This window comes from Arachis ipaensis, chromosome B5 (genome assembly GCF_059453495.1).
Source record: "Arachis ipaensis isolate K30076 ecotype BB chromosome B5, ASM5945349v1, whole genome shotgun sequence".
In the NCBI taxonomy this organism is placed as follows: domain Eukaryota; kingdom Viridiplantae; phylum Streptophyta; class Magnoliopsida; order Fabales; family Fabaceae; genus Arachis; species Arachis ipaensis.
The window spans coordinates 2,024,565-2,050,530 of record NC_142440.1 but is presented as its reverse complement, the minus strand read 5'-3'; the positions used below and the strand labels follow the sequence as shown (position 1 = coordinate 2,050,530).

The window sequence follows — 25,966 nt, the reverse complement described above, 5'->3', positions numbered from 1 at the left end:
CAATGGTAGCTTCTTGATCATTGTTCCCTTGGCAGTGCATTGCTGACCCAACACTCAGTTATTATATCTGGTAGAACCTCTTCTGGGGTAAGAATCTACAATGGAGAGCCTCAACAACAATTGTCTGTTTAGATTTATCAAAATCTAATATAATATTTCTTCCTTTACAGGGCTGAAGTATATAGATTGGTGACTGTATACTGGATGCTGACTAGTCTTTGAGTGAAGCATTTGCGTTGAATCATTGCAGACTGTAGTTTTCTGGCAATTGTCTTCTTGTTGCTCTTGATGGGGTATAGTTGGTGACGATACATCAGTTACCTGAAAGTTCTGAAACAAATACTGCATAGTTTAGATGAAGTAGATATTACCATAGTCTTGAAGTCTTGGGTCACAGTGATTTTAGCTAGAGATTAATGCTAATGCTTTGATCACTCTTGTGGTTGGACCTGAGAACCTGAGAAGCATCAGTATGATCTCTGGTACTTGTTCATTTCTACTACCGTTGTCCTGCAACCATTATAAAGCCGTGGGTCTATTAATGAATAAGGCTGTGCAGCCCTTCCATCAGATAGTTTCTGCTTCCATGCCCTGTTTTGCTACGACAGAAAATTGATGGTGGATTTTGCTGGATCAGCAGTCATCTGTTAATATCTTATATACCTCTGAGCATCATCTGCAATAGATAAATGCCATCTATCATTTGTGTTTTTGTTTACTTTAGTTGAATAAAGAAAGAGCTGATTTGTATTTTCACGGGAACAATGGAGAGGTTCGTTTTCCCCAGAAGTTGCTATCCCCTTCCTTATACCCGTATGTTAGAATTTCTTACAAATTTTTTGGTTGTGGATACAGGTACAAGTTAATTAAGGAAGTTGGTGATGGAACGTTTGGGAGTGTTTGGAGAGCTATTAATAAGCAAACTGGAGAAGTTGTAAGTGTGCTCCAAGTTGCATGATCAATGTGCTTCATTTGATGTTTGCTTTAGTAATAATTAAGTCATAAAATTGCAGGTTGCAATTAAGAAAATGAAGAAGAAATATTACTCTTGGGAGGAGTGTGTAAACCTGAGAGAAGTCAAGGTGTCTCATTTTGCCGATCCTTCTGAAACCTTATTTGCCATATGGTTTTTTATTTTCTGTTTATAACTTACTTCAATTTCTCTTGGTTTACAGTCACTAAGAAAAATGAACCACCCAAATATTGTGAAGCTAAAGGAAGTTATTCGAGAAAGTGACATTCTGTACTTTGTTTTTGAGTACATGGTGGGTGGCCAGTTCTTCATTAGATGTGGTCTGCATCATCTTGTGCAAAGTCCAGTAATTGATGTTTCAATTTTTTGGGTGATTTAGGAATGCAACCTGTACCAACTTATGAAAGACAGGGAGAAGATGTTTTCTGAAGGTGAAGTTAGGAATTGGTGTTTTCAAGTTTTCCAAGGTCTTGCTTATATGCACCAGCGTGGATACTTCCACCGTGATCTGAAGCCTGGTACGTTTATCATTGCATCCGAATCCTTTGTTAAATGTGCTATATGATAAAATAGAGAACATGCTTTTTGAATATGTTGGCTTTTTTTTTTTCAAACTTCTCAAGAATTACCTAGCTTTTTCTATAAATTATGCATCGTTTTGGTTGACATTTTAATGAAGTTGTTATTGTGCAGCAAATGGAGATTTATACCATGGTCTATTCTGATTAATTTTATCACTTGATTGCAAGTTTTGTTTTGACACAATGTATACTCATTTTTTGGCAGAGAACTTGCTGGTTACCAAGGATATCATAAAAATTGCTGATTTTGGCCTAGCACGTGAGATCAGTTCACAACCACCCTACACTGAGTATGTCTCCACACGGTGGTAAGTGCTTTCAACTCTTGTATGTAAATTGTTCAGTTGTGTGTTGTGCAGTTTATAAGTTGTACACTGGCTTCTGTTAGGTATCGTGCTCCTGAAGTGCTACTTCAATCTTATCTGTATAGCTCCAAAGTTGGTAAGTATATGCTTTAAACAGCGATAATGATCAAATTAATATTGTTTGGAGTGATGATAAGTACCGTTTTATTTACTGAATTTTCTGTCACTCATTTAGACATGTGGGCAATGGGTGCTATAATGGCTGAACTGTTCTCTCTTCGTCCTCTTTTCCCTGGTGCCAGGTAGTCTCTCTCGCTCTCTCTCCCCCTGGTGCTATAAACTATTATGATTTTACAGCATAGAGACCATGACTAATATCCTGTTTCAAAGCAATTTGGTTTCATATCTTACTATGTTGAAATAAATATTCTCCTTCATATTTGTGCCTGCAGTGAAGCGGATGAGATCTACAAAATATGCAGTGTGATAGGCAGCCCAACCATTGAATCATGGGCTGATGGGCTGAAACTTGCAAGGGATATAAACTATCAGTTCCCACAGGTTAGAATCCCTTAGTTTGGCGTTGCTGTCTTTGTTAGTATACCTCAGGAATACTATTTTTCCTATCAAGCATATATTTTTTATTTTGCAAAATAAATTACAATTACTAATAAACTGTGCTGTTGGTTTGTAGCAACTAGTTGTAAAGTGAATATAGTTGGAGTGTGATCAATTATTGGTGCAGTTTTTATGTCAATTGATTATCTTTATATATTAGTTCAGTAGTTCTGTATAGATTAAGTTGATTTCAATCTAATCTTAAGAGAATAAAATTTTGTTACTGAATGGAGTTGCTTCTATATATGTATGAAGATATTTGTTAAATATTTGTGGGGCTTAATTGTTTTCAATCTACTTAACAGATAATAAAAAGTTATTACAAAAGGGAATCCTGTTATATATAGTTGCTAGGTAGATAAGATGATATAGGTATTCTATCTTTGTTGTTGAATATGTGCTTTGTCCAGTGTCAAGTCTCTTGCTTGATTCCCTGTTCTGGGTGTAGCTAGATATTGCATATGGTATATGATGTTTTTCTGCTTAATTTAAAACCGTCTCGTGCTTAGTGGTATTTGCCTTCTGCTGCAGCTTGCTGGTGTACATCTTTCGGCACTGATACCATCTGCGAGTGATGATGCAGTCAGCCTTATCAGGGTAAAGTAGTTTTTCATTTACTGGTTATAGCTGTTAGGATGAGGCACCACAAACTAACAGTTTGTCTATAAATTCCCGTGCTCTTGTTTGCTGTTAATGAAGTCACTTTGCTCATGGGATCCCTGCAAGAGGCCTACAGCTGCAGAGGCCCTTCAACATCCCTTTTTCCAGGTAGTCAGTTGGCTCATGCATTTTGTATTATTTCATGTTTTTTTGGTCTTAACTGTCAACTGATCTGTATGTTAACAATACCCCTCCCAACATAAAAGAACCGTGAGCGATTTTTTGACACACTTGTTTGTTGTTAACTTGTAGACTTGTTTTTATGTTCCTCCATCCCTTCGTACTAGAGCAGTGTCAAGAACTCCTCCATCTGGTTTGTATTTATCTATCTCTTTACATTCTTGATTTACGAAAGCATTGGATGACACCATGTTATCTCCTGTTCTTTCTCAGCTGGAACAAGGGGAGCCCTTGATCAGCAAGGGGTTAGGAGATATTCTGGCATGTTGCCTAATTCAAAGCTCACCAATAACTTCTCTTCTCCGAAATTACATCCTCCTTTAGCTTCAGGTGATCTGATTGGATTTTTCTATTTATATATTATATTTCCCTGCATGCCTTTTTTTTTTTAAAAAAAAAAATTGAGTTCCACACTGGTTATAACGTTGAAGCAAAGGTTGTGGCCTAAAGGTGACAAGGGTGATTGTTTTTTTGAGTTGGAGGGAACCAAAAAGTCACATCTTGCTATAGAAATCTGACAATGTTAGAGAAACAGAGTAAGATATTTGGTCTTCTCAAAGCTGGGATTAGTTATATGAATCAAATAATGCTATTGGCTCCTGTAAATTTGGTAAAAAGTTTCAAGGTGCTTGTCAACTGCTCTGTAGAACACCACTCTTCGTAGTGACTTAAAGTTGATTGTTGATCCATAACACAAGAATAGACTGGATAACAGTCGATTCTTACCATCATGTTTCATCTAAGTATCAGTTGCCTAGATTGGATATTCCTGTGTCATGCTAGAGGAGCCTGAAAACTCTGCCTTGGTTACCAAACGCTTTGGGGGATTCTTGCCTCAGCACATTATGCATGCATTCTCTATTTTATTACCACAAGGGTTGCTGGTAGTGGTTAATAGTTCTTTGGTTTTTTCTAATGAGTGGATGAATGGGTAAGGCATTAGATTGGAGACTTGAAACTTCTCCATACTTCTTCCACAGGTGCCTTTAAGCTGTTGGTTTTCAAAACACCAGTCTGACCCGAAAATATATTTAAGTCAGATACTACTATTATATATGCCATTGATGGAAATTCTGATGAATATGACGGGTTTTACTCTTTTGGGTTGTACCAGTATTTTATTAATTGATTTCATGCTGTGCGCTGAAGAATTTTCATTTAATATTACAGGTGTGCAACGTAAGCTGGATATGGTGAATCAGGTTAGTTGTCTTGATCTTGCCACCCATCTCAGCTCTCTGTTTCTTTTTACTGTGGCAGCAAGAAAATCTTAATCTGCTAATCATTTGAATTCGGTCACATACTAGAGTAGCTCTTATCTCAAATCAAAATCGTTCTTCATATTAGTGGAGTAGCTCTACATTAGTAATATGCTTTTTGATGCACTGATTAGTGATTAGCTGCTCATCTAAGCTGGCGCTACTCATCAGTCTCCAATGTGATGTAAACATTGTGTTTTTTTTCTGCAGAATGGAAGTAAGAATGAGAAGTCCATGAATACTGTTAAACAATCAAAATATCGACAGCCTGGAAAGGATAGCCCAAGTAAGATTTTTGGCCTTAATTGTTGTATTGGATATTTCATAACTGGAATCATTTGTTGGGATGATTCCATATATTAATTTACGCATGTATTTGGTGTGAACAAGTAAATCAACTCCCCCAGTATTCCTTGTTACTTCTCCTCAATTCCATTCTGCCTTAAAATCAATAAATACTATCTTCTTGTGATCTATTCATGTGGTGCTCTATTTATGAGAAGTTCATGTTGGTGTTGGCAGCTTCTATGAACAAGGGTAGGAATGCGAAGGCAATTTCTGAAACAGCGGATAGGTTGACCAATATGAATGTTGGTAGTGGTACTCGAAGACATTCTATAGGACAACCCCGCCCTCCTCCAATGAAGGCTGGAGTTAATTGGATTTCTGAATCTGGAAACTTCATGCTGAGAGCTGCACAGCCGATCCCCACCGGAAGAACTTTCAGTCGAAAGGTTGCTGGATGAGGATTGCGTTACCGTTACTGTTACCGTGGGAGAATTCTATGATAGTCAATACTGTGACTGTTTCTAGTATCACATTTGTGGGTTTTTCGACTTATCTGTTGACTCGAGTCTAATCTACAAAACTAGTCTTGCTTGTGTCTGTTTTTAATAATGGTTTGATATTTCTGAGTTGTTGGGACATATACAGTTGTGCTGATGTTTTTTTATATATATAAATAAAATGCTTTTCTTTCCCTATGTAAATAGTCGAACTCCACTTTAATTTTGTGTGCGTGATGTGGTTATTAAACTAAAATTATATTTTGAAAATGAGTACTGTTACGAAAATCTTCTCGTCGTTCTAGCTACAACACAGTTTTAGTGCAAAGAATATTTTTTATAACTAACCACCGTTTTTACTTGTTGCATTCTATACTTCTTACGAACAAACTTTTGTTTAAGTGATGATATACTTGTATAATTTTGTCAAGAAGTAACATCAATCGGTCAATAAATGGCAACACATTGGACATACATATATAACTAGCAGAAACTATTTTTTAAGTCGATATTTCCATCGTCCAAAACTTTAAAAAGGAGGCAAATTTTCATTAATAAAGTAATATTCATATTTTAAAACCACTTTTGTTGATACTTGACACTTGAGAGTCTTGGCCCTTCAGGAAGCTGATGAGTTTGAAATCATTGCCGAAAACACCAGCAGCATCGTTGGTGCCATTTTGGCTTTTGTAGTTCAGATCTTATTTTCCCTTGTATTTAGAAAGATAAGACTAATGTTACATATCTAAGTCTTTTTATGAATCAACTACAATCAAATTAAACAATAAAATTTGGAATAATATTAATCATAACTAATCTTTGTTATGTTAGATCAATTTGATTAGCTTGATTAATAAAAAGATTTGAATGTGTAGAATTATTTATATTTTAATAATTTTAATTAAAAAAAATCGAAGAACTCGAAAAAAGAAGGGGAGGGGCGACGTGGGGTATATTGGGTTGACGTTAGTGAAAAAATGTAGTAAAAATAATAAGAAAATTAAATGGGGTCAATATAAAAATTTTAAAAGAACATATTGACCAATCATAAATGCACACATAAAATGTAACTTGCATCTTTATTTGGGAGGACCATAACTAACCCAACTAACAATTGCAAAGTGGATGAAATGGATCTTCTTAATTTTCTTTTTTCCTCTATTAATATGGTGTGAAGTGTGTGTAATCCAATTTTTGAAAAACACGAAAGTATCCATTTACTCTCCGAAATCGAATAATTGCAAATATTAAGGTATGAATTGAAAAAATCAATCAAATTTGAATGATATTTGCTTTATTTAATGGAAAATTAGTAAAATAAAGTATGTTAATATGCAAGTTTTATACTATAAGATCTATTAGGACTTAATATTTATGAGTCATATTAAATCACTCTTCTACCTTAGTTCATGACAACAATAAAGACATTTTATGGCCCACAAATTCAACTCAACAGAATACATAAATTCAATTATAATTTTAGTCTTTATTTTATCTTATCTTTATTTTTATCTCATCTTTGTTTTTATCTTTCATAGAGGAATGCTCTATATATACTTAGTTTTACCTTCATAGTTTATAATTTTCAATCAATCAACAATCAATAAAATTTCTTCATCTTTTCTTTATTATTCTTTTACAATTTTATTATCTTTGCGTACTCTTTCGGTACTCTTTCCGTTTTATTATCGTATCAGAGCTTTCGTGATGTGAAAAATTTCTCAATTAGGTAATTACCAAAGTGATGAGTCATAAGCTCGTGTGTGTGATCCTCCACCTCGTTGAGGATCATGTCAATTTCTTGGAAAATGCTATATATTTGAAGGTGTAGGGAGAGAAACTCTATTAAGTCACTAATACCAACATATATAGCGATGTTTCTAAAAGTAAAGGCTAAAGCTTAATGATTTAGTTTTAGTTCAGAATGCATAAATTTAAGTGTTTTTATTATTTCGATTGAATTGTTTGAAGTATTAGTTTTAGTTTTTAGAATTAAAGTTAGATGCATGAAACTTACATGATTGGTTGATATGTATGTAAACAATTTGTCAACATAAGATTTCAACTATGTTGTGATTAAATAAATGATAATTAACAGCAACTACAATGACAAAAGGAAAAGTGTAAGAAACCAAGATTAAAGGGAGAGAATTAAAAAACAAATATAGATATGTATATATATATTATATATATAATATAATGAAAGAAAATATTAGACCTCCAAATCCCATGGTGATAGAACTTTTGGGAAAAATAGGGATCACAAAAACAAATTCAGAATTTGGCACTGTATAATAAGACAGTGTCAATCTTAATAATATGCCAGAGACTATCACCAATGGTGTGAAGGGACTAACTAGTTTTTGTGTATAGGACTCTCTAACTCCAAAAGAATCCAAAAGTAACAAGCTGCATTACAATAATCACTACCAATCAAAATTGGGGATTCCATCTTTGTTTAGGACATCCTTAATTTTCATGTCTTCAAAGGTATTGAGCTTGTATTCTATCTCTGTTCTCCTCCCACCATGTCTTTGCATTTACCTCCCCAAATCTTTCCCGGCTGCAGAAATAGTTAGTTCATCAAGTGTCAATTCAAATAAAACAAGAATCATGTTAGTTTTCTAGATCATGTTCTTGATATGCACTAATGTTACCTGAATCTCACGCGTCGAAGCTCCCTCGTTCCATCGGCTAACTGCCTGATTGTGATGTAAACTCCAGGCTCATCCTGCTCTACCCATTCTGTCTCCATCTCGCTCGCATTGCTCACCGAAGGCTCGTCTCTAGAAGAGGTTGTAGTCCTTGATGCTTCCATGGATGACCCTGCTGCATGGAACTGGTGGCCGGAACCACCTTGTTCCAAGTGTTTATAGTGATGCCTTGGTGTTGTCCAATCTCTGTTTAAAGATGAGGTCATAGGACTTTCTCGCGCAGATGTCAATCTTGAGTATGTAGAATCCCTTGGCTGTTCAATTGCAACAATGCAAACACATTATAAATCTTGAATTCAATTTGTGTTTGTTGCGTGTTAGTGAAAACTCAGGTGCAGTTAACTTCATATGAAGTTAATAGATAAGAGTCGTTAAATGAGTTGACAGGTGCTCTCAACTATCAACTTCACATGAAGTTATCTGGACTTGAGTTTTCACCTTGTTATATAGTCCTTTCATACCTCATCCTCGGATCTTGGAGGAGTGTTAAGAGATTGTCGATTGAATCGTTGAACATTGTAAAGTTCCATGATTCTGTCATAATTCTCGCCCCACCATTTTTGTGCTTGCCATTTATTGAACATCTCCCGGCTTCAAATGCAAAAAAAAAAAAAAATGATTAGATTTGAAGAACTAAATTCTCATATCTGGTGTACAAGTATGAAACTTGAAGGTTGGCACTTTTTTTAAGGTTGCTTGAGTCCCAAGACACAACACTCAACTAGCATGCTTGTAAATTTAGAGTTAATTTGAGAGTTTGATAATCTTGTATACACTAAACATGTAATTAACAAGGATAATGGAGTGTTTAAGAAACCTGAAGCGAATTCTTTTGAGGTCATTTCCACCATTAGGAAGAGAAACAAAGGTGATGTGAACCCCTGGCTCCACTTGTGCCATCCACTCCTTGGCTTCACCCTCATCCTCCAACACCACATCACAAACCGAGGCCGAATCGCGAGCTCTAGGGGTCTGATCCCCACCAAATCCTCTCATGAATCTTGGGTCAGTTCTACCAGGATGATTGGAGCTAGTGAAGTCCCAAGCAGGGGTTGAACTTGTGCTTGCACCTCCCATGTAAGGGTATGGAACCCCTTCTGAGATGGTGTCAAAATCAGGATAAGGTCTCTGTCCTTTCTTGTAGGTACTTGACCCTGTGCATGGCTTGCACTGCTTGTATGCACCTGAAAACTTCAGTGCCATGTCCTTTAACTGCATATAACAATCATCAAATTCAGATTAACAACAATGCATTCAAACTTGTATTCAAATAGAGTTTAATTGCTAGTGATTAATAATGTAAAAGTTTTTAATTTTGGTATTTGTATTTGCTTGATTTTTAAATTAATAGAGAATATATCATTCTAGAATTTAGATTATGTCATAAAACACAAGTATATTTGACACAGTTAAGAATGGTATATGACAATCATCAAAGTGTTATGATTAAATAGAATAATACTGTTCAGTCTTACTAGAAAATTAAAAAAAAAAAATAATTGATAATAAGCCAACAAAAGCTTAACATATCTAAAAATTCATGAAAGTCATACATACATATACTTGGTCAACAACTTCAATATAAATCATCTTTTTACAGATCACAATAGATCATGTAACTTTAACAAAATGTGTATCTGATATCATAACTTTAGGAAAATATAGATTCCTGAATAGTTACAAATATTCTGTATCTACATGTATTTTGACCATTGACTCCTATAATTAGAACTATGCAGGTGGGGCCCTATAAAAGAAACTCACTATATCTTAATAATGTTTTAAGGCTTTCTTAGACACCTGAGTGGCACTTTCCCCCCAGTGTAGATCCACCCTACACACATTTCTTTTTCTTTTTTGAATTTGAATATCATTTGTCTCATCCAATATGATCCACTAAATGGAGGAAAGGCATGCAAGGATAACCACACTTCTCCACTTTCCAGAACATGAAAAAATACAAAATTCACAACTTGCTATAATATAAATAAAGCCAATCCCATAAAAAGTAGTTTAATTGTACTAAATGTCCCTAAATTTTTTTCAAAGAAATTTAGCTAACATATGTCCTAAAAAAACATGTTAACATTGTCAGTGAAAATTTTAACTTTCTATAATTTTATATATTTTTCATAAAAACTTTCTAAGTAACCTTGCATGCTAGATAAACCAATTTTTTTCTATTATATCTAATTTTATTATAAGGTTAAGGTCTAAGCTAAAAATATATTCCATTCAACAAAAAACTGTGACAAAAAATTGCTCTAGAAACTTGGTTAAAAATTTTAAAACTATAGTCCTAATTAAAAACCATGTCAAACTAAAAAGATCTCTAGAAGTTAATTAATTAATTAAACCTAAAAGTGAGAAATAAAATAATTGAAACTGGTTCTGCTGAATAACAAAGTATCTGTCCAAAATGACACACAAGTAGGGAAACATAGTCCCTGCAAGTTTCTGAAATACAAAACCAAAAAAAGTGTGTTTGGATGAAGCTGAATGGAGTCTTAAGGTTTCACAGGCTTGGGTCATTTTCAAAGCACCATGTAAATACTTTACAGCTAGGATAGTGGAGAATGTACTTGTTATGTTATATCTAGAACACTACATACAAGTGGGTGAAAACAACATCACCTTAACGTGTGAAAAAACCATTTACTATATATCCTACAGAAACCTTACATTGTTACATTACATATGTCATAGAATCAATCTATGTACCCCAAATGGAAAGCATTTTCTATTTGTAGATATCTCCAACAATATCTATCCAAATATCAATTGTCAATTTTTTTTTCCACAATTCAGATACATTTGGTTCTAAATTGTTAGGATATATAGGCATCAAATTAAAAAAGTGCCTACCTATTTAGATAAGGATAAAAATTCCATGCAACATTGACTGAAAGAAAATTATTAAATTAATATAACAAGTACTGTAAAACACAAATAGTTAATAGTAAATGTCACTATACTTTTCTTCCATCAAGAAAATAGTCCAATCATGAACAAATTTCTCTATACAAATTTAATTTCCCCTTTTCTTTTTTTTTAAGCATTGATATATAATAAAATACTTTTAAAAACAAACTAAAAAAAAAAGTAGGACGACAAGAATTAATGGATGGGCCATACAATGGATTCGCATACCCTTGTGTCCTAGACATCTTTTCTTAACATTAACCAAACCGATGGATGTGTTGAACATGTTCCCACTGCTGCCATTATCCACACACAAATTTTGGAGAATATTTGACCAAAGACTAAATACTGCTATATTGCTTTTACTTTAGGAATCAAAATACAAGGAATTAAGAGAATAATAGTGCATTATTATTATTGTTATTATTAAAATGTGGCATGTGTAGTTAGATTTGAAGCCAATGTGTTTGTGCTTTTTATCATATGTTTTATAAATTTAGTAAATTTTATGGTGTCTATAATTTTTGTCTAACTTATTTTTATAATAAATTTTGATTATTTAATAATTATTTATTTTTATATTTTTAAAATTAAATAATTTTTAACCTTTTTAAATATCATAAGAATCACCTATAAATTTTTGAAAAATTTTTAAATATATTAGTATACTGATATTTTAGTAATTTTTAATATTAATCTTAATTATAAAAAATATATATAATATAAAAAATATTTCAAATACACCAGAAAGTATCGGTACATCAGTTATTTTAACCGTTGATTTCAATTAATATATATTATATATTTTTTTATAATTCAGATCAACGGTTAAAACAATTGGTGTACCGGTACTCCCAGTACACTTGAAATGTTTCCTATATTATATATAATTAAAATTCACTGACATACTTAAAAACTTTTCTAAATTTTTACCCCCTTACTAGTTGAAAGATGTCACAATCATGATAGAATTTTTTGATTAAAAACAAACTTAGGTGGTGTATTATACAAGTGCAATTATAAGTGGACCTAATTGACAAGCTGGAATTTTTTCCCCGTAAAATCAAATCAAAGTCTACAAAGAAGAAGAAGGAATATAGGGGATTGATTGGTTGATCATGATGGTCACGTCCGGTCAGTAACACCACATGCCATTAAATAAACCAATAAATTGGACCAATACATGGCAACAAGTGGACCATCCTCTTCAACACCATAGGTGGGCCCATTACAAACGTCATCCTAAACAATCTCCCTCCTCCTTGATACTCACAAAAACATGTCTCGTGTGTCCGTGTGTCATGTGCATTCTTATTGGACCAGGATTTTCTTTTTCATAAGTGAAAAATTGTCTAATTAACTAAGTTGTAAAAAGCATGTAGCTACATCTAATTGGATAAACGTGCATTTGGTTTGGTTTTATTATTAGAAATGGACTAATTTAATTGAAATTTTTGTAACTATCTTTTATCTTTGAAGTATGAAACCAAGTAAGAAGAGGACAAATTTACCTACAAGTATTCCAAATTTGGCTAAATGCCTATAATATAGTATACAAAATTAGATTGTATGAATAATTTTGTTTTTGTGGTATGACATGACAAGATCACAAAACATCTGATGAATATTAATATGCATAAAAAATAGAGAAAGATGTGTGAGTGTGGAGTTGTGTAAACACATAGGGGGGGCTTATAGGTATGCGTGGAGGTTAGAGAGAGAATCAAAATGTGGTCCCCCCACCAACCTAATAGGTATTCATTTTGTTAGTTTTCACCAACATGGAAAAAAAAGAAGCTGCAAAAGCAAAACTTGTAGGTAGCAAAGAGATAACCAGAATTTTTAAAAAAAATGCTACACTACAATCACATTTATAAATCCTTAAAAAATTTATCCTTTAAATATATTAATTTTTTACAAAAAAATACTAATAAAATCTTTTAATATAATAAATATTATGATTAGAATAAAATGTCTTAATTTAAACTAATTTATTTACCTCTATCATTTTAAAAAATTTTTTTACTATTTTTTTTATAAATTTTAAAAAAATTATGTTATTTTACTCTAAAATAAATTAAAAAATATCACTTCTACATGTATTCTTTTTCAAGATGTATATATCAAATAATTTTAAATAACTAATTCAGAAATGCTAAATGTATACTAAAATCAGCTATCAAAGTCAGTCACCAGTATAAAATACATGGTAAAATATAAATACACATTAACAATAAATTAAACCACATATGTATTTATATACAAATACATTAGTGACTGATTTTAGTGTACAAATAGCATTTTTCTAACTGATTTTTTATGTACACATAACATAATTGATTCGAGTATCATTAATGGAAGTTAATAATGGTGGTAAGAGAAGAAAGTGAGGAGGGTGGAACCTGCGTGGTCAGGCTTTTGACGGCTTCTTTTGTACTGGGCGTGCCACCTTCACGGCTTTCTTCTTCCCTCTCTTCCGCCGTTTGCTTTGTACAAGCTATGCATGTAAACATTTTCACTCTTTTTCTCTCTCTCTCTCTCTATATGTATATATATATTTATATACTTTTTTTTTCTTTCCCCCTAATTATACCTGCACCAAAACAAACAAATTCATTTAATGGTCATCACATTGAATTAGATATTCAAAAGAAATATTTAAAGTTCCGGTGTTGGAAAGAAATTTAGGTAAAACAAAAAAGCTATATATCAACTGTCATTGGTTTACAATGGAACTAGGACAATAATAACAACAATGCATTGTACATTTGTACTAATTTAGTAAAGTGTTTATTTATTATTGTTGTCGATATTATTGTTGTTGTTGTTATTGGTTATTATATATAATTGATTCAAGGGGAGAAAAAAGTTGAGAATAGGTAAGGGGAGGAAAATAAACAATCACTTTTTTTGTTTGTTGAATAAAACAGTGACAAGAGAATGAGAGGAGCAAAGTATGTAACTAAGTTGGAATGGAACTGAAGGAAGGGGAATGTAATAAATAATATAAAAATGAATGAATGAATGAATAAATGAGGTGCCGAATGAGGCAAAACAAGATGGTCCTGAGGTAGAAAACCAAAAAGGAAAAGCAATCTTGAATGTTATAGGCTCGGGATCAGAGCTTAGGAGATCACAGAATCCAAAAAGAAGCAAAGAGAAGGAGAATGAATGAATGAATTAAAGAAGAGAAAAAAAGGGCCAAGATTTAATTAAAAGGAGAGAAAGAAAAGATAAAGAGATTAAAAAAAGAACAAAATGTGGGGAAGCAAAAAGCAAAGGCTTTCAAAGGGACCTTAGCTTCTTCCCCTTGTTAGACAAAGAATTGAAACAAGAAACAACAATGAAGCAAAGCAAAGCAAAACAAATGATGCTATAATAATAAATAATAATAAAGAAACAAGGCAAAAGTGGTTTGAATTGAAGAACAAAATTTAATTAGTTTTAATTTTCTGACACATAATGGGTGATTGTTGCTCCTCCACCCACCCGTCTACTCAGTCTGATTCTCTCTCTCTCTCTCTCTTTATCTTTTGTGTAAATCACAATCAATCCCCATTCTCCAAGACCATCACCAAAAAGCAGCTACACTACTACACTACACATTCTTTCTCACTACACAAAACAACAAAAACCGTGTACTATTACTATATATAAATGAATAACTACATTTAATTCTAAAACAAACATTGACACATATTAATTAATATATACAAGTAGTAAAATAGAGATACCAAGGTAGAGGCTATTTTTGTTTGGAAATTTCACTGAGTTGTGTTTGTTGGTAATTAATTAATATATGGTTGAGATATTGAAAATGACAAATCGAGTTGAATGTGTTGTGAGAAGAAGAGGGGGGGAAGGGGGGCAAACAGACACATGCAGAGGAATTATTATATAAACACAACAGAAAAAAGTGTGGGGGCGGAGGATCAAATAAAAAGAACAACAACAACAACAATAATAATAAGAAGAAGAAGAATTCTTCTAACTCTTCTCTGCACATTCAATAATGTTGTTTGCCTTTTTTTTTCTCTGCTGAAAAAAAAAGTGGTTATTCGAAAACGACTTACCAAACAATCGTTTCAGCTTCCTCTGCCACCACCTTCTCCTTTGTCCCTCTGAAAATGCAAAAACGCTAAACTCTTCAAAACCACAACAACAACAATAATAATAACAATAATAAGAAGAAAACGAGACTCTAATGTTGGGATCTGAAGCTTGGTTATCGTGTTATCGAGCTAACAAATATGCAAATAAATTAAAATATTGACGCTACAAACAAAAATTGAAAGCAGAGAGAATAAAAGAAAAAAGTGGATAAAGAAGAATGGTGTTAGCGTTTTACTAACATTACTACTACTATTAATACTACCTTGTGTGAGGTTCAGATTGTAGTTGAAGGAAGGTGAATCGCATTCAGAAGAAGAAGAAGAAGAAGAAGAAGAAGAAGAATCGATGAGCTGCGAGGTGCAGAGTTTCTCTGTTTTTGGAAACAGAGGATCGTACGCGCGCGTGAATGAGAATATGAAAATAATGAATGATAGTGAACGGTGGCGATATTTTGAAGATTTTGTTTGAAGCGCGAGAAATTGGAGAGAATTACGGTTACAGATTGAGACGAGGTTGAAGGGGGGGAAGACTAGAGAAGGAGGGAGACAGCGTTTGAGGTTGTCGTATTTATACATCTACTGGGTAAGGCTTCACGGCGTTAGCCTTACGCCGTTAAGTTTGACGGAAAATGTTTTTGAGTATCAACCGATGGGAGACACGTGGGGCCTACATGTCCTTCTTCTTGGTTGATCCAAGGGTGGGGATTTTTAACGTTATTTGTTCGTGTGCCACGTGGCGTTTTGTGATTGAGTTTGATGGGATTATTGGAGGGCTAGGATTTAGTTAGGGGATTTATTTTATTTTTTGGAACCTTCCCATCCAGGTTTTGTTGTGCTGTTCAATGATGTCATTGTTGTTGGATCTTGATAATCATAATAATCATAGCTGAATAATATTGTCATCATTATTATTTATTATTAGTATTCTAATTATCTATAATTTAATTTTTTTTTTGTTTTTTATTAACGTATCATCATCATCACTCGAAGTGAATCTTTAAATATAGTATAAAATAGTAAAGTAACTGCGTAATTAAAAGAAGATAAGTATTTGATTTTGTGGATATCATTTTTGGGGGGATTTGTCTTTTGTCTCAATCCTCAGGAGATTAATTATTTTAATACCCTATAGTTAATCCTAAGAAATTAAATGAATTAAAGAAAATAATGTCCTTTTGGATATAATAGATTATTACATCAATATTTCCGGTGATTAAGTTACATTTTTTTTTGGTGACTATTGATTAAGTGATGCTGACGATACTACTTTATTTCTAAAAGCAAATACTTATTTATTTATTTATATCTTGATCATAATTAATAATGGCAATCAATACTCCTGTCAAGAAAGAAAATAAACATAAAAATCAATATTCTTATAATTTATTTTTGAGACCATGACCTTTATTGTGTGGTGATTTTTTCCTTCTTCGTGGAAGCTAAAAGATTAGTTTAAAAAATTTAATTTTATTTATTTTTGGTTTAAAAAAGTTTTACGTATATATTTTGTTACCATGTGTATACTCATAAAAAATTAATGGAGAATTCTGCAAAAAAAAAATTTACACTATCAATAAATTAAAATTATACTCTTATTTTCAATGCAACAAATTAAAAAGTATTATATGTATAACATTACCTAATTTTTAAACATAGAATCATAGAAGATTAGTTTAATTTGTGATTCTCCAAAATTAAATTTTAATTCTCATTACAACAACTAAATATCTTGCCATTCATGTTCGTTATCTACGAATATAACTGATGTCATGAACGTTGATAAAATAGATGCCTAAAAATAATTAATAAAAAGACTAATTATTGAATTTGAAAAGGTAAGACAGAAAAAATAAAAAGCAAATAAATTGTGTAAAAAAATTTCTTCATAAAGAAAAATAATTTCTCAAAATTTTTAAATCACTTTAATTGTATAGCTTGATTTTCCGATATATTTATTTGAACAATCGAGTAACATGCAATCATGCATGAATACACATTTTGATAGAAAGAGAATCAATCAAAGATAGAAAGAATGAACAACATGCATGCATGGTTGTCTTACTTCCATATTAAGCGTCTAATAAAACTTTATAAGCCTTTAATTTGCATGTGCATCAAGCTAATAAGGTAGCCTCATCACTAAACAGTAATAAAACCAATTTTTAATAGCATATATTTTAAAAGATTAATTTTGATATACTGACAACGTAAAACGTTTTATATAGTTCTATAATCATAATTGTTTTTTTATAAGACCATTCACGCGATCAATATAAAAAGTGGTTTATTTTTACAATTAAGTACGATTTTGGTTCTTAAGGTATAGGCTGAAAATTTTTTTCGTCTCGAACCTTTTTTTGCATATAAAATCGTCCCTAAAGTTTAACTTGATTTTAAAATCGTCCTTACTTTAGGGATCAAAATTGTACGGAAGTGGCGGCAGAAGCGGAGACAGGAATGAATCGTAGACAGCTTATTCTTCTTCTTCCCTCCTTCCTTCTTCTTCTTTCCTTCTCCTTTTGCAGAAGCAGAAATATTCTCTTTTTCTTATTTTTTCTTTCGCTTTTGTTTTATAATTTTTTTGTTATGGATAATTTGGTCCAAAATTTTAGTATTTAAATTAAAAGAACGATTTTAAAATTTAGTTTTATATTTTAGGGATGATTTTGTATGAAAAAAAAAGCTGGGAACAAAAAAAAAGTTTCAGCCTATATCTTAGAGACTAAAATTGTACTAAACCTTTATTTTTACTAACACGACTGTTATGTGATTAGATGAACGTATAAAACAGACAAAATTAAATTCATACTTTAAAACCTATATATAGTTATTGATGATGATGATGATGACTTGAGAGTACTACTAGTGTTTGTTATGGAAGAATTATTCTAAACTTGATGAGTAGTTAGAGATATAATATAATAGGTGTTTTTTCATGATCCTTTTTATAAAAAGCTCATGACTGTCTTCATCGATTGCAACAAGTTTCCTTTGACATGAAACCACATGCATGAAGCTTATTGGATCCAAAGATTACGTGATGGATGGGAAGTAGCAGTAAACTAATAGTGATTTTCCTATTCATATCACCTTTCAAAATTGGAACCATGCATGATGTTGTTATAGCTCAGATTCTGCATTTTATAGAATAGCTTAGCTTGACCAACTTTAATTAATTTTTCTTATTTATTTATTTATGCAATGACCTCACAAAAGATCCGCAGCCAGTTTTATATGCACATATTTTTATTGTAAATGTAAACTCATAATTGTATATTCTAATATTTATCGGTCTCCTTTTTGTTGATAAGACTAATCATACCATGCATAATTATTGACATTGTCATATTATGCATGTAGGGGAATAAGACACATATAACAAGTAAATTCACCTTATTATTTACAAATATTTGAGGGTATTCACACAGGTTTTTTTTTTTTTTTTAGGAAAAATATTGGTATTTTTTTTTTTTGGAAATAGAATTATTTGGTATAATTACAGATGGATGAATTTTATAGGTGAAAAGTTAATATGTAAAGGGCACTTGCAACACATAAGAGGCGTGTTGGACACGTGACAGCATCCTGGCCAACACGTGAGGACGTGTTTGACACGTGGCAACATATTGACTAACACTTGGAGGCGTGTTGAATGATTTTCATATTAAAATACCATCTCTATTTTCATATTAAAGTATTCACACACACCGTACGCTTTATATCTATTTTATTTATTTATAGACATATTTTTTATAATTTAAAATATGAATTTATTTTCTTTAGTAATATTAGAGAAATAATAATTTAAAATTATTTTATCTAATTTAATATTTATAAATTCATATATATGACATCTATAGTTATACTTTTTTTTTACTGGAAGATAAAGAGACTCAAACTCGTGATCTTTTAGGTGAGTATAGAAAAATTATATCATTTGAATTGTAACTCATTGACATTGATAGTTAATTAGTTATACTTATTATGCAAGTGATTAAAAAAATTATAAAATAAGATAATTTTAAATTTTAGACTAACTTTTTGGTTATATTGTACTGCCGTATTTAACAAATTCTTTGTGGCATAAGGTAAAGTTCATAAGCATTATAGTACTTTGAAAGAATGTACAAATATTTATATTAATATTGCATATATATATATATATATATATATATATATATATATATATATAGTATGTATATAAATGCATAAATATTATTCCTGCTATGAAATACCCTTTATTCGACATTTCCAATTAAGATTTAAAGACAAGTATATATACTACTGAATACCGTTCTTGTCATTCATTCTCTCTAAAGTATTCAAATTGGTAACCTTCTTTATTTTATTCGTTATGGTTTATTCTCTCATTAGCCAAAAAAAGCCTTCTCAAAAGAGACAAAAGTTCCTGCACTGTTGGAAATATTCTGTGCTCATCAAAATAACACACTTCTCCATTCTGTCTCATAAAAAATTAAACGTTACATTTATAATAAGAAAAAAATTTTAAAAAATATAATATGACACATAACAAAAAAAATATTACAAAAATTGCAAAAAAATAAAATAAAAAAGAAAATTAAAGGGTAGTAAGTTTTAGTAGTATATATTAGGATGAAAATTCAAGTGCAGTCAACTTCACATAAAGTTAATAACTGAAAATTTTATTTAACAATTTTCAATTATCAACTTCACGTAAAATTGACTGTATCTGAGTTTTTATCGTATATTATATATTATATTATTAGAGTAACACGTCACTGGATCGTTTGGTCCTGTCAAAGTTGCACGAGTGAAGTGGCCAAATATAAATGTTCTATTCGATTAGGTGAGTGTGAGAGAGAGAGAATCAAGATCAAAATTGGAATTGAAGGAAGATTTTTTTCAATCTTGTCAAAGGAACAAGAAATATATATATATATTTATTTATTTATTTCTATTTTCGACTAGAACTATTGGAAAAAAAGGTTCTATATGTCATAGGAACCAAAAGGTCCCTTGGTTTCTTTGGTGCTATTATGTTGCTGAATGCTGATGCAATGTACCTAATAACTATAATATTTTTTTTTTCTATTTTCTTTTGTAATGAAAGATTAGTTGGGCACAGTAGTTATATAGTCACGGACAGTATGTAACCCAAACCAAAGAAGCTGAGGCTTGGTATTTAGTTTTGACAAATTTTATATTGTCTTTTATTTGTGTCTAATTTTTGTTTAAATTATTTTTTATAGTAATTTAAAAATATTTAAAAAAAATGTTACTTTATACTTTTAAATTTAAAATTAATTATTTAATTTATTTTAATAATTAAATAATATTTTTTAAGCACCATAACAAATATTTTTAGTTATTTACTATTTAGTCCAGTCAAAGGGGTCAGGTTTTGAATGGGAATAATATGAATGTATGTTGAGTCATTTTGCATTGTACGGTAATCAACATAATAGTAATACACAGTAACATCACTGGCTACCGGCTATGGCCGGTTACTACTATACAAATTTAGATAGTAGCTCTTTAACAACATGCTTGTATTTTTGTTTGGAGTAATCATTGTTTGTACAAAGTAGTAGTTAGAGAATAACTTTTGTGATCATTTAGCAGGTATTTTATTTTATTTTAAATATAGGAATAAAAAAGGATAATATTTAGTAGTTATTTTAGTTCAAAAGTTTCATATTAGTGATAAAAGATATAACTACTATTGAATAATCTTAATGCATTGTATATTTAATTTAACCTTAATAATTTATCTCAATGATCAACTACTCAAATTATATAATCGAGATAAGAGAAATGTTATTTGTATATTAAAATCAGTCGTTAAAATCAGCCATCAATATATTTGTGTATAAATATATGTGTGGTTTAATTTATTTTTAATGTTATATTTGTATTTCAGTATGTATTTTATACTGGTGGCTGACTTTGATGACTGTTTTTGGTGTACACATAGTATAACTCAATTGATAAATATTAAAATTCTATACCATCATTTGTCTTTGAATGAAGTTTTAATTCAATTATTTTTGTTGTATACGGTATTCGTTTACTCGACAGGTGAAAGATTAATCTGTCATAAATTTGAGCTCTATTTAAGAGTTTGTTGTTGACCAATTGATTGTTACATGTATAAAGCGTGATTTAAGTTCGCGATACTTACTTAAACAGACGAATAAACTGACCACTCGACTAACTTAAATTGATTTTTTTAATTCAGTCAGTTAACCCCATGTAATAGTAAATAATGATAAATGTGCTAGTACCGTACCATGTCCTATTCAAAAAATGTACCTAATAAAAGTCTTGATTTGTGTTAAATCTGACAAATTGTAATCTAAGATTACTAATCAATGACTCAACATATAAATGGAAGAAAGAGAAGGTACTGTTGGGCCCAACCCAATGGAGAGTGTTACCGGCTATTGTAGGTGAAAATTTTAGGGTTAGTGATGAGTGAAGAATGAAGTGCTTTAGCTTTAAGTAAACCCATTTATCCTTATTTGTTTTTTGTCCTTTGCTTTATTCCTGCGGCTAACTCACTCTTTAAGCAAAGAATGCTTGGAATAGAGGGACAACAAAACCGCCCAGTATTAAAACTCTCTATTTCTCTCTCTCTATATTAAGAAATGTTATTCCACGTGTCATGGTGTGATTGGCCAGTGCTTTTAAGCTAAAGATGTTTTACCAGATCTTGTTAAGGAAGAAAGCATAGTCCATTGTCCAAAGTCATTCCCTCCCTACCCTCAAATTGGTTTGGGTCTTGTTTTCAAGTGAATTCAAAATATTACATAAATAAATATACTTTAATTATTATTATTACATTTATTTTTGTCCTCCTTATCTTTTTCATTCTATTATGAGCTGTCATTGCAAGTGTAATTACCTCAAAAGAATTACTCACTCTTAATTATAGCTTTTACTTGTACATGAAGCAGAAATAAAATCAAAGTTTTACCCTTTTGATTAGGGACAAAATCTTAAATAGAACTCAGATTCGTGACGGATTAGTTCTTAACTTGTTGAATCGAAAAATATCGTAGCCAATCAAAAAATATATATGTGTGTAAATATGCTGTTGCAATATTCATTATTAGTACTATATATATGCTTAATTAAAACCATGTAATCTGAGGTTAATAGTTATAATATATAATAAGATGAAAACTCAGGTGAAGTCAATTTCACATGAAGTTGATATCATCTAACGGCTCTTAAGTATCAACTTTACATGAAGTCGACTGCACTGAGTTTTCACCATATAATAATCCTTCGTATACCTTATTAGAATCCATACGTCTCATCATCATGGTTTTCAAAGTAATGCTCCAATTCAAAATTGAAAAATCCCATGAAAGGGTTATAAGAGAGGACATACAAGAAAACATGGTGGGAGACTATACCACTTTTAACGTTAGGAATGTTCTGTTTTTCTCCATGAACAAAGAACGAACGAACATGCTGTAATAGATACACTTATATATAAAAAATATATATATTTGTGAAAAGTAAAAAATCTAACTTAACATATAATCTCAATCCCCAAGTATAGTCTTTTCTTTCCCCATTTCCAATGTTGAGAGATATAGTCTCTGATTACTTTGGTTATTATTATTTGCTTCTTTTGGTTTCTTGCTTCAGAGATTAAATAAAAACACACACACTCAGCAGTTACCACTACTCTTGTTAAAAGAAGAGATACACAAGTAGTGGGCTATGTCGTGCAAAATGCAATTACTGTTTCATTTTTTAAGCTTTTAAACCTCTCCGTACGCTACAGCTGGACAATATAAATATATTTTATATTAAATAATTTAGATAAATATATTAAATATTATTTAACAGTTTTTTTTAAGTATTATATGAATAATCAGTTTCCAATTACTCAGATCAGCCTCATGCATGTTGGAAGTTTAAAGTTTAAACCAATATGAATTTTGGAATTTTGTTAAGGTCAAATTAATTCATTATTCCTAGATGCTATATGTGTATGCATGGTCTAACCTATGTGGTCCCTTGAAAATTAAAGTGTATGCATCAAGGGCCAGCAAGGGAGGTTTTGCTTAATTTCAAGGGAACAATCTAATGATGTGATTAAGCATTTAATTAAGCATTAATATACTATAATAAGCTAAAGATGCATGTGTATGTGTTTTTTTTTTTTTTTTCAATTAGACGTGAGATTAAAATTATATTATCCTAATAACCCTAATAACTATAAGTATAATTATATTAAACACTTAAGATTTATTTTAATTTATAACAATATTACATTTAAAAATAAGATTTAGTTTTGATCCATTTACAGAATAAAATATTTTATCACAGCCATCTAGTTATATCTATTCGTTTAAATAATTATTTATGTAATTAATATAAAAATAATTTTTTTTGACATAATATTATATAATTAAATGTATATATAAAATTATTTAACTGAGAGTTTAATAATCTAGTTACCCAATCACACACTAGATTATGTTGAAAACAACTTTTTCATGGCCAAAAAAAAAAAGTTGCTTTTAGATTAAAATTGGGTTACTCAAAAACATGTTAATTATCATGCATCACACAATTCACAAAATAGATTTTAATCTATTACATATATGTAGGGTAGAGTTTTTTAATCAAAGGAGAATGAATTACGGTGAAAACTCAGGTGCAGTCAACTTCACGTGAAGTTTATAACTAAAAGCCGTTAGATAATTTAACTGATTTGATTAAATTTTCATCTAACGACTCTCAGCTATCAACTTCACGTGAAGTTGACTGCACCTGAGTTTTCACTTGTAATAAGGATAACGAAAAACAAGAAAAAGAAGCTATATATATATATAAAGCTTTCAGACAAACTAATAATCATATATCTATCTATCTATCAATAAAATCTCTTGTGGGGAAGAAGGTGTTGGAGATAACTAGAGGGAAGAAAATTAAATTAAATAGAGGCGGGTATTGTGAATATTCAGCATGTTATTATTATTATTCTTCATGATCAGGGTGTGTAGTACGTAGGAATGTTAGTAAAGTGTGAAAATTTAGAAAAATAAAAGAAAAAGAAAGAAAGAATCACAGAAAAAGAGAGAGAGAAAAAAAAAAGTCCCTAAGAAGTGTGTTTCTTTTGAAGAAAGAGAAAACGTTCATTAAGCTAGCTACTTTTTTTTTTAATTTATTTAATTTTGGTTCTCCTTTCCGGGACAAGATTTAAACTAAACTGTCCATGTATAAAACCCTTTAAAGAAAAGACACTGATGAGTTGCTGCAAAATTAGAATGTTTAAAGCAAAATTTGTTTGATTTGCAGATATAATAATTATGCATATAAATATAATTTGAAGTATTTATATGAAATTGAATTTATGGTGGTGATAAGTGATTAGTGCATGCAAGTTGGTGTGGCCTACATGAATGATGAGAAGAAAGAGACGTGATATTTGGTATGGTTATGTAACATGAAGACATGATGGGTCAATGTAAGTTCAGGAATAGAAAACTACACGTGTTTTGTTTTCTCCTCTCATTCTCATCCTTCATTCACCGTGCACTAATTATCATTCATCATCATCAACAACAATAATAACATCATTTTAACTTTACACTAATTATTCTCTTCAAAAAAATGATCAATTTAGTCTTTTATAACAGTAAAAATGAACACGCGAAGTTATTCTATTAATTTATTAAATAAACACGTTTAAAACGTCTTTTTTTTTTAAATTTTTTAAATAATTAAAATTCAATACATATAATTAATTGAATTATATTATTTTTTATCAAAATTATATTAGATAAATTGATTTGACCAAAAAATTAATAAATTATACTTTAAATCGGTTTAAATTAATATTTTTTTATAAAAAATAAATAAAATATTCTTTTATATATATATATATATATATATATATATTTATTAAGAATCTTAAATTCTAATTCTTTTCTTTTCTTTGTGTCATTATAGAGTTAGAATTTAAGATTTTTAAAATTAAAAAATATATAATAAATATTTTAGTCATTTTCTATATAATAAGATTATTGTAATAATTTTTTATAAAAAAATATTAATTTAAATCGGAGGTTTGGTTTACCGATTTTTTGACCAAATCAATTTGTCTGATCTAATTTTGATAAAAATAATATAGTTTAATCAATTATATATATGTATTAAATTTTAGTTAATAAAAAATATCTTTAAAAAAAGACGTTTTAAGTATCTTTATCGAAATATCTCCCTTTATTTATTATCTAAAAATTAACTGTATTATATCTATATGTACTGTTAACTATTGTTAGGGGCTAATTTAGGTGTGATTTCACCGGATCTAGGGTCGGGTAAGAGTCTCAAAAATAGACCCGGTCATTATTTCGGGTTGGGTCCGGGCTATAGTTCGGGTCACCCGAACTCGACCCGGTGGTCCAATCATCATACACAATTAATATTTTGTGTTATTAGTGATGGATGATGGCTATTCTTACGTGGAATTTAAGTATTGTAAACCTTAATATTTTGTGTTATTAGTTATTATAAGACTATAAGTTAATGTTTTATGTTTAAAATGCATAAGATTTTAGACCAATGCATAATATTGTGTTATCTGTATTGATTTAAATATTTGGTGTTATTAGACAATATTAGTATTGATTATTGTTATGCTTTAATTTCAAAGAAGAGTTGGTTCTTGTTATATTTTTCTAAGTGAATTTTACAATTTCAAATAATGGTTGGAGTTTTGAAAATTTGGATATTTTCACATGCTAGCTTATAAGAAGGTAAGATAATGTAATGTTAACGGCCCGATTTTTACCCGATATAATCGTGGCCCGAAAGTATATAGGTTTCACCGGATCTAGGGTCGGGTTC

General features: G+C 30.7%; 2 protein-coding genes across 2 annotated transcripts; one reads left to right on the top strand and one right to left on the bottom strand.

Moving 5' to 3' along the window:
* The first annotated feature begins 170 nt into the window (after positions 1-170).
* On the top strand, positions 171-5,567 carry LOC107642395 (Protein kinase superfamily protein). The gene is made up of 16 exons (XM_016345732.3): positions 171-772; positions 856-934; positions 1,014-1,082; positions 1,176-1,265; positions 1,353-1,491; positions 1,760-1,862; positions 1,943-1,995; positions 2,095-2,161; positions 2,312-2,420; positions 3,009-3,074; positions 3,177-3,245; positions 3,390-3,450; positions 3,531-3,647; positions 4,488-4,519; positions 4,787-4,862; positions 5,099-5,567. The coding sequence occupies exons 1-16, from the start codon at positions 765-767 to the stop codon at positions 5,320-5,322; spliced, it is 1,362 nt and encodes a 453-aa protein (XP_016201218.2). The 5' UTR covers positions 171-764; the 3' UTR covers positions 5,323-5,567.
* A 2,018-nt stretch (positions 5,568-7,585) lies between these two features.
* Positions 7,586-15,629, bottom strand: LOC107641617 (protein BREVIS RADIX-like). The gene is made up of 7 exons (XM_016345099.3): positions 15,373-15,629; positions 15,071-15,118; positions 13,400-13,590; positions 8,893-9,287; positions 8,537-8,666; positions 8,019-8,329; positions 7,586-7,924 (listed from the first exon to the last, which is right to left on the bottom strand). Exons 3-7 carry the CDS (start codon positions 13,508-13,510, stop codon positions 7,846-7,848), a joined length of 1,026 nt encoding a protein of 341 aa, XP_016200585.1. The 5' UTR covers positions 13,511-13,590; positions 15,071-15,118; positions 15,373-15,629; the 3' UTR covers positions 7,586-7,845.
* Between the last annotated feature and the right edge of the window lie 10,337 nt (positions 15,630-25,966).

Bases quoted from the DNA above. Each gene is read 5' to 3' on its own strand.
- LOC107642395 (XM_016345732.3), top strand. The intron at 3,246-3,389 runs GTAGTCAGTTGG...GTTAACTTGTAG, and splicing joins TTCAACATCCCTTTTTCCAG to ACTTGTTTTTATGTTCCTCC. The intron at 4,520-4,786 runs GTTAGTTGTCTT...TTTTTTCTGCAG, and splicing joins AGCTGGATATGGTGAATCAG to AATGGAAGTAAGAATGAGAA.
- LOC107641617 (XM_016345099.3), bottom strand. From the start codon at position 13,510: ATGTTTACATGCATAGCTTGTACAAAGCAAACGGCGGAAGAGAGGGAA. The intron at 9,288-13,399 runs GTTCCACCCTCC...TGTTATATGCAG, and splicing joins TCAAAAGCCTGACCACGCAG to TTAAAGGACATGGCACTGAA. The intron at 8,667-8,892 runs GTTTCTTAAACA...TTGCATTTGAAG, and splicing joins CTCAAAAGAATTCGCTTCAG to CCGGGAGATGTTCAATAAAT.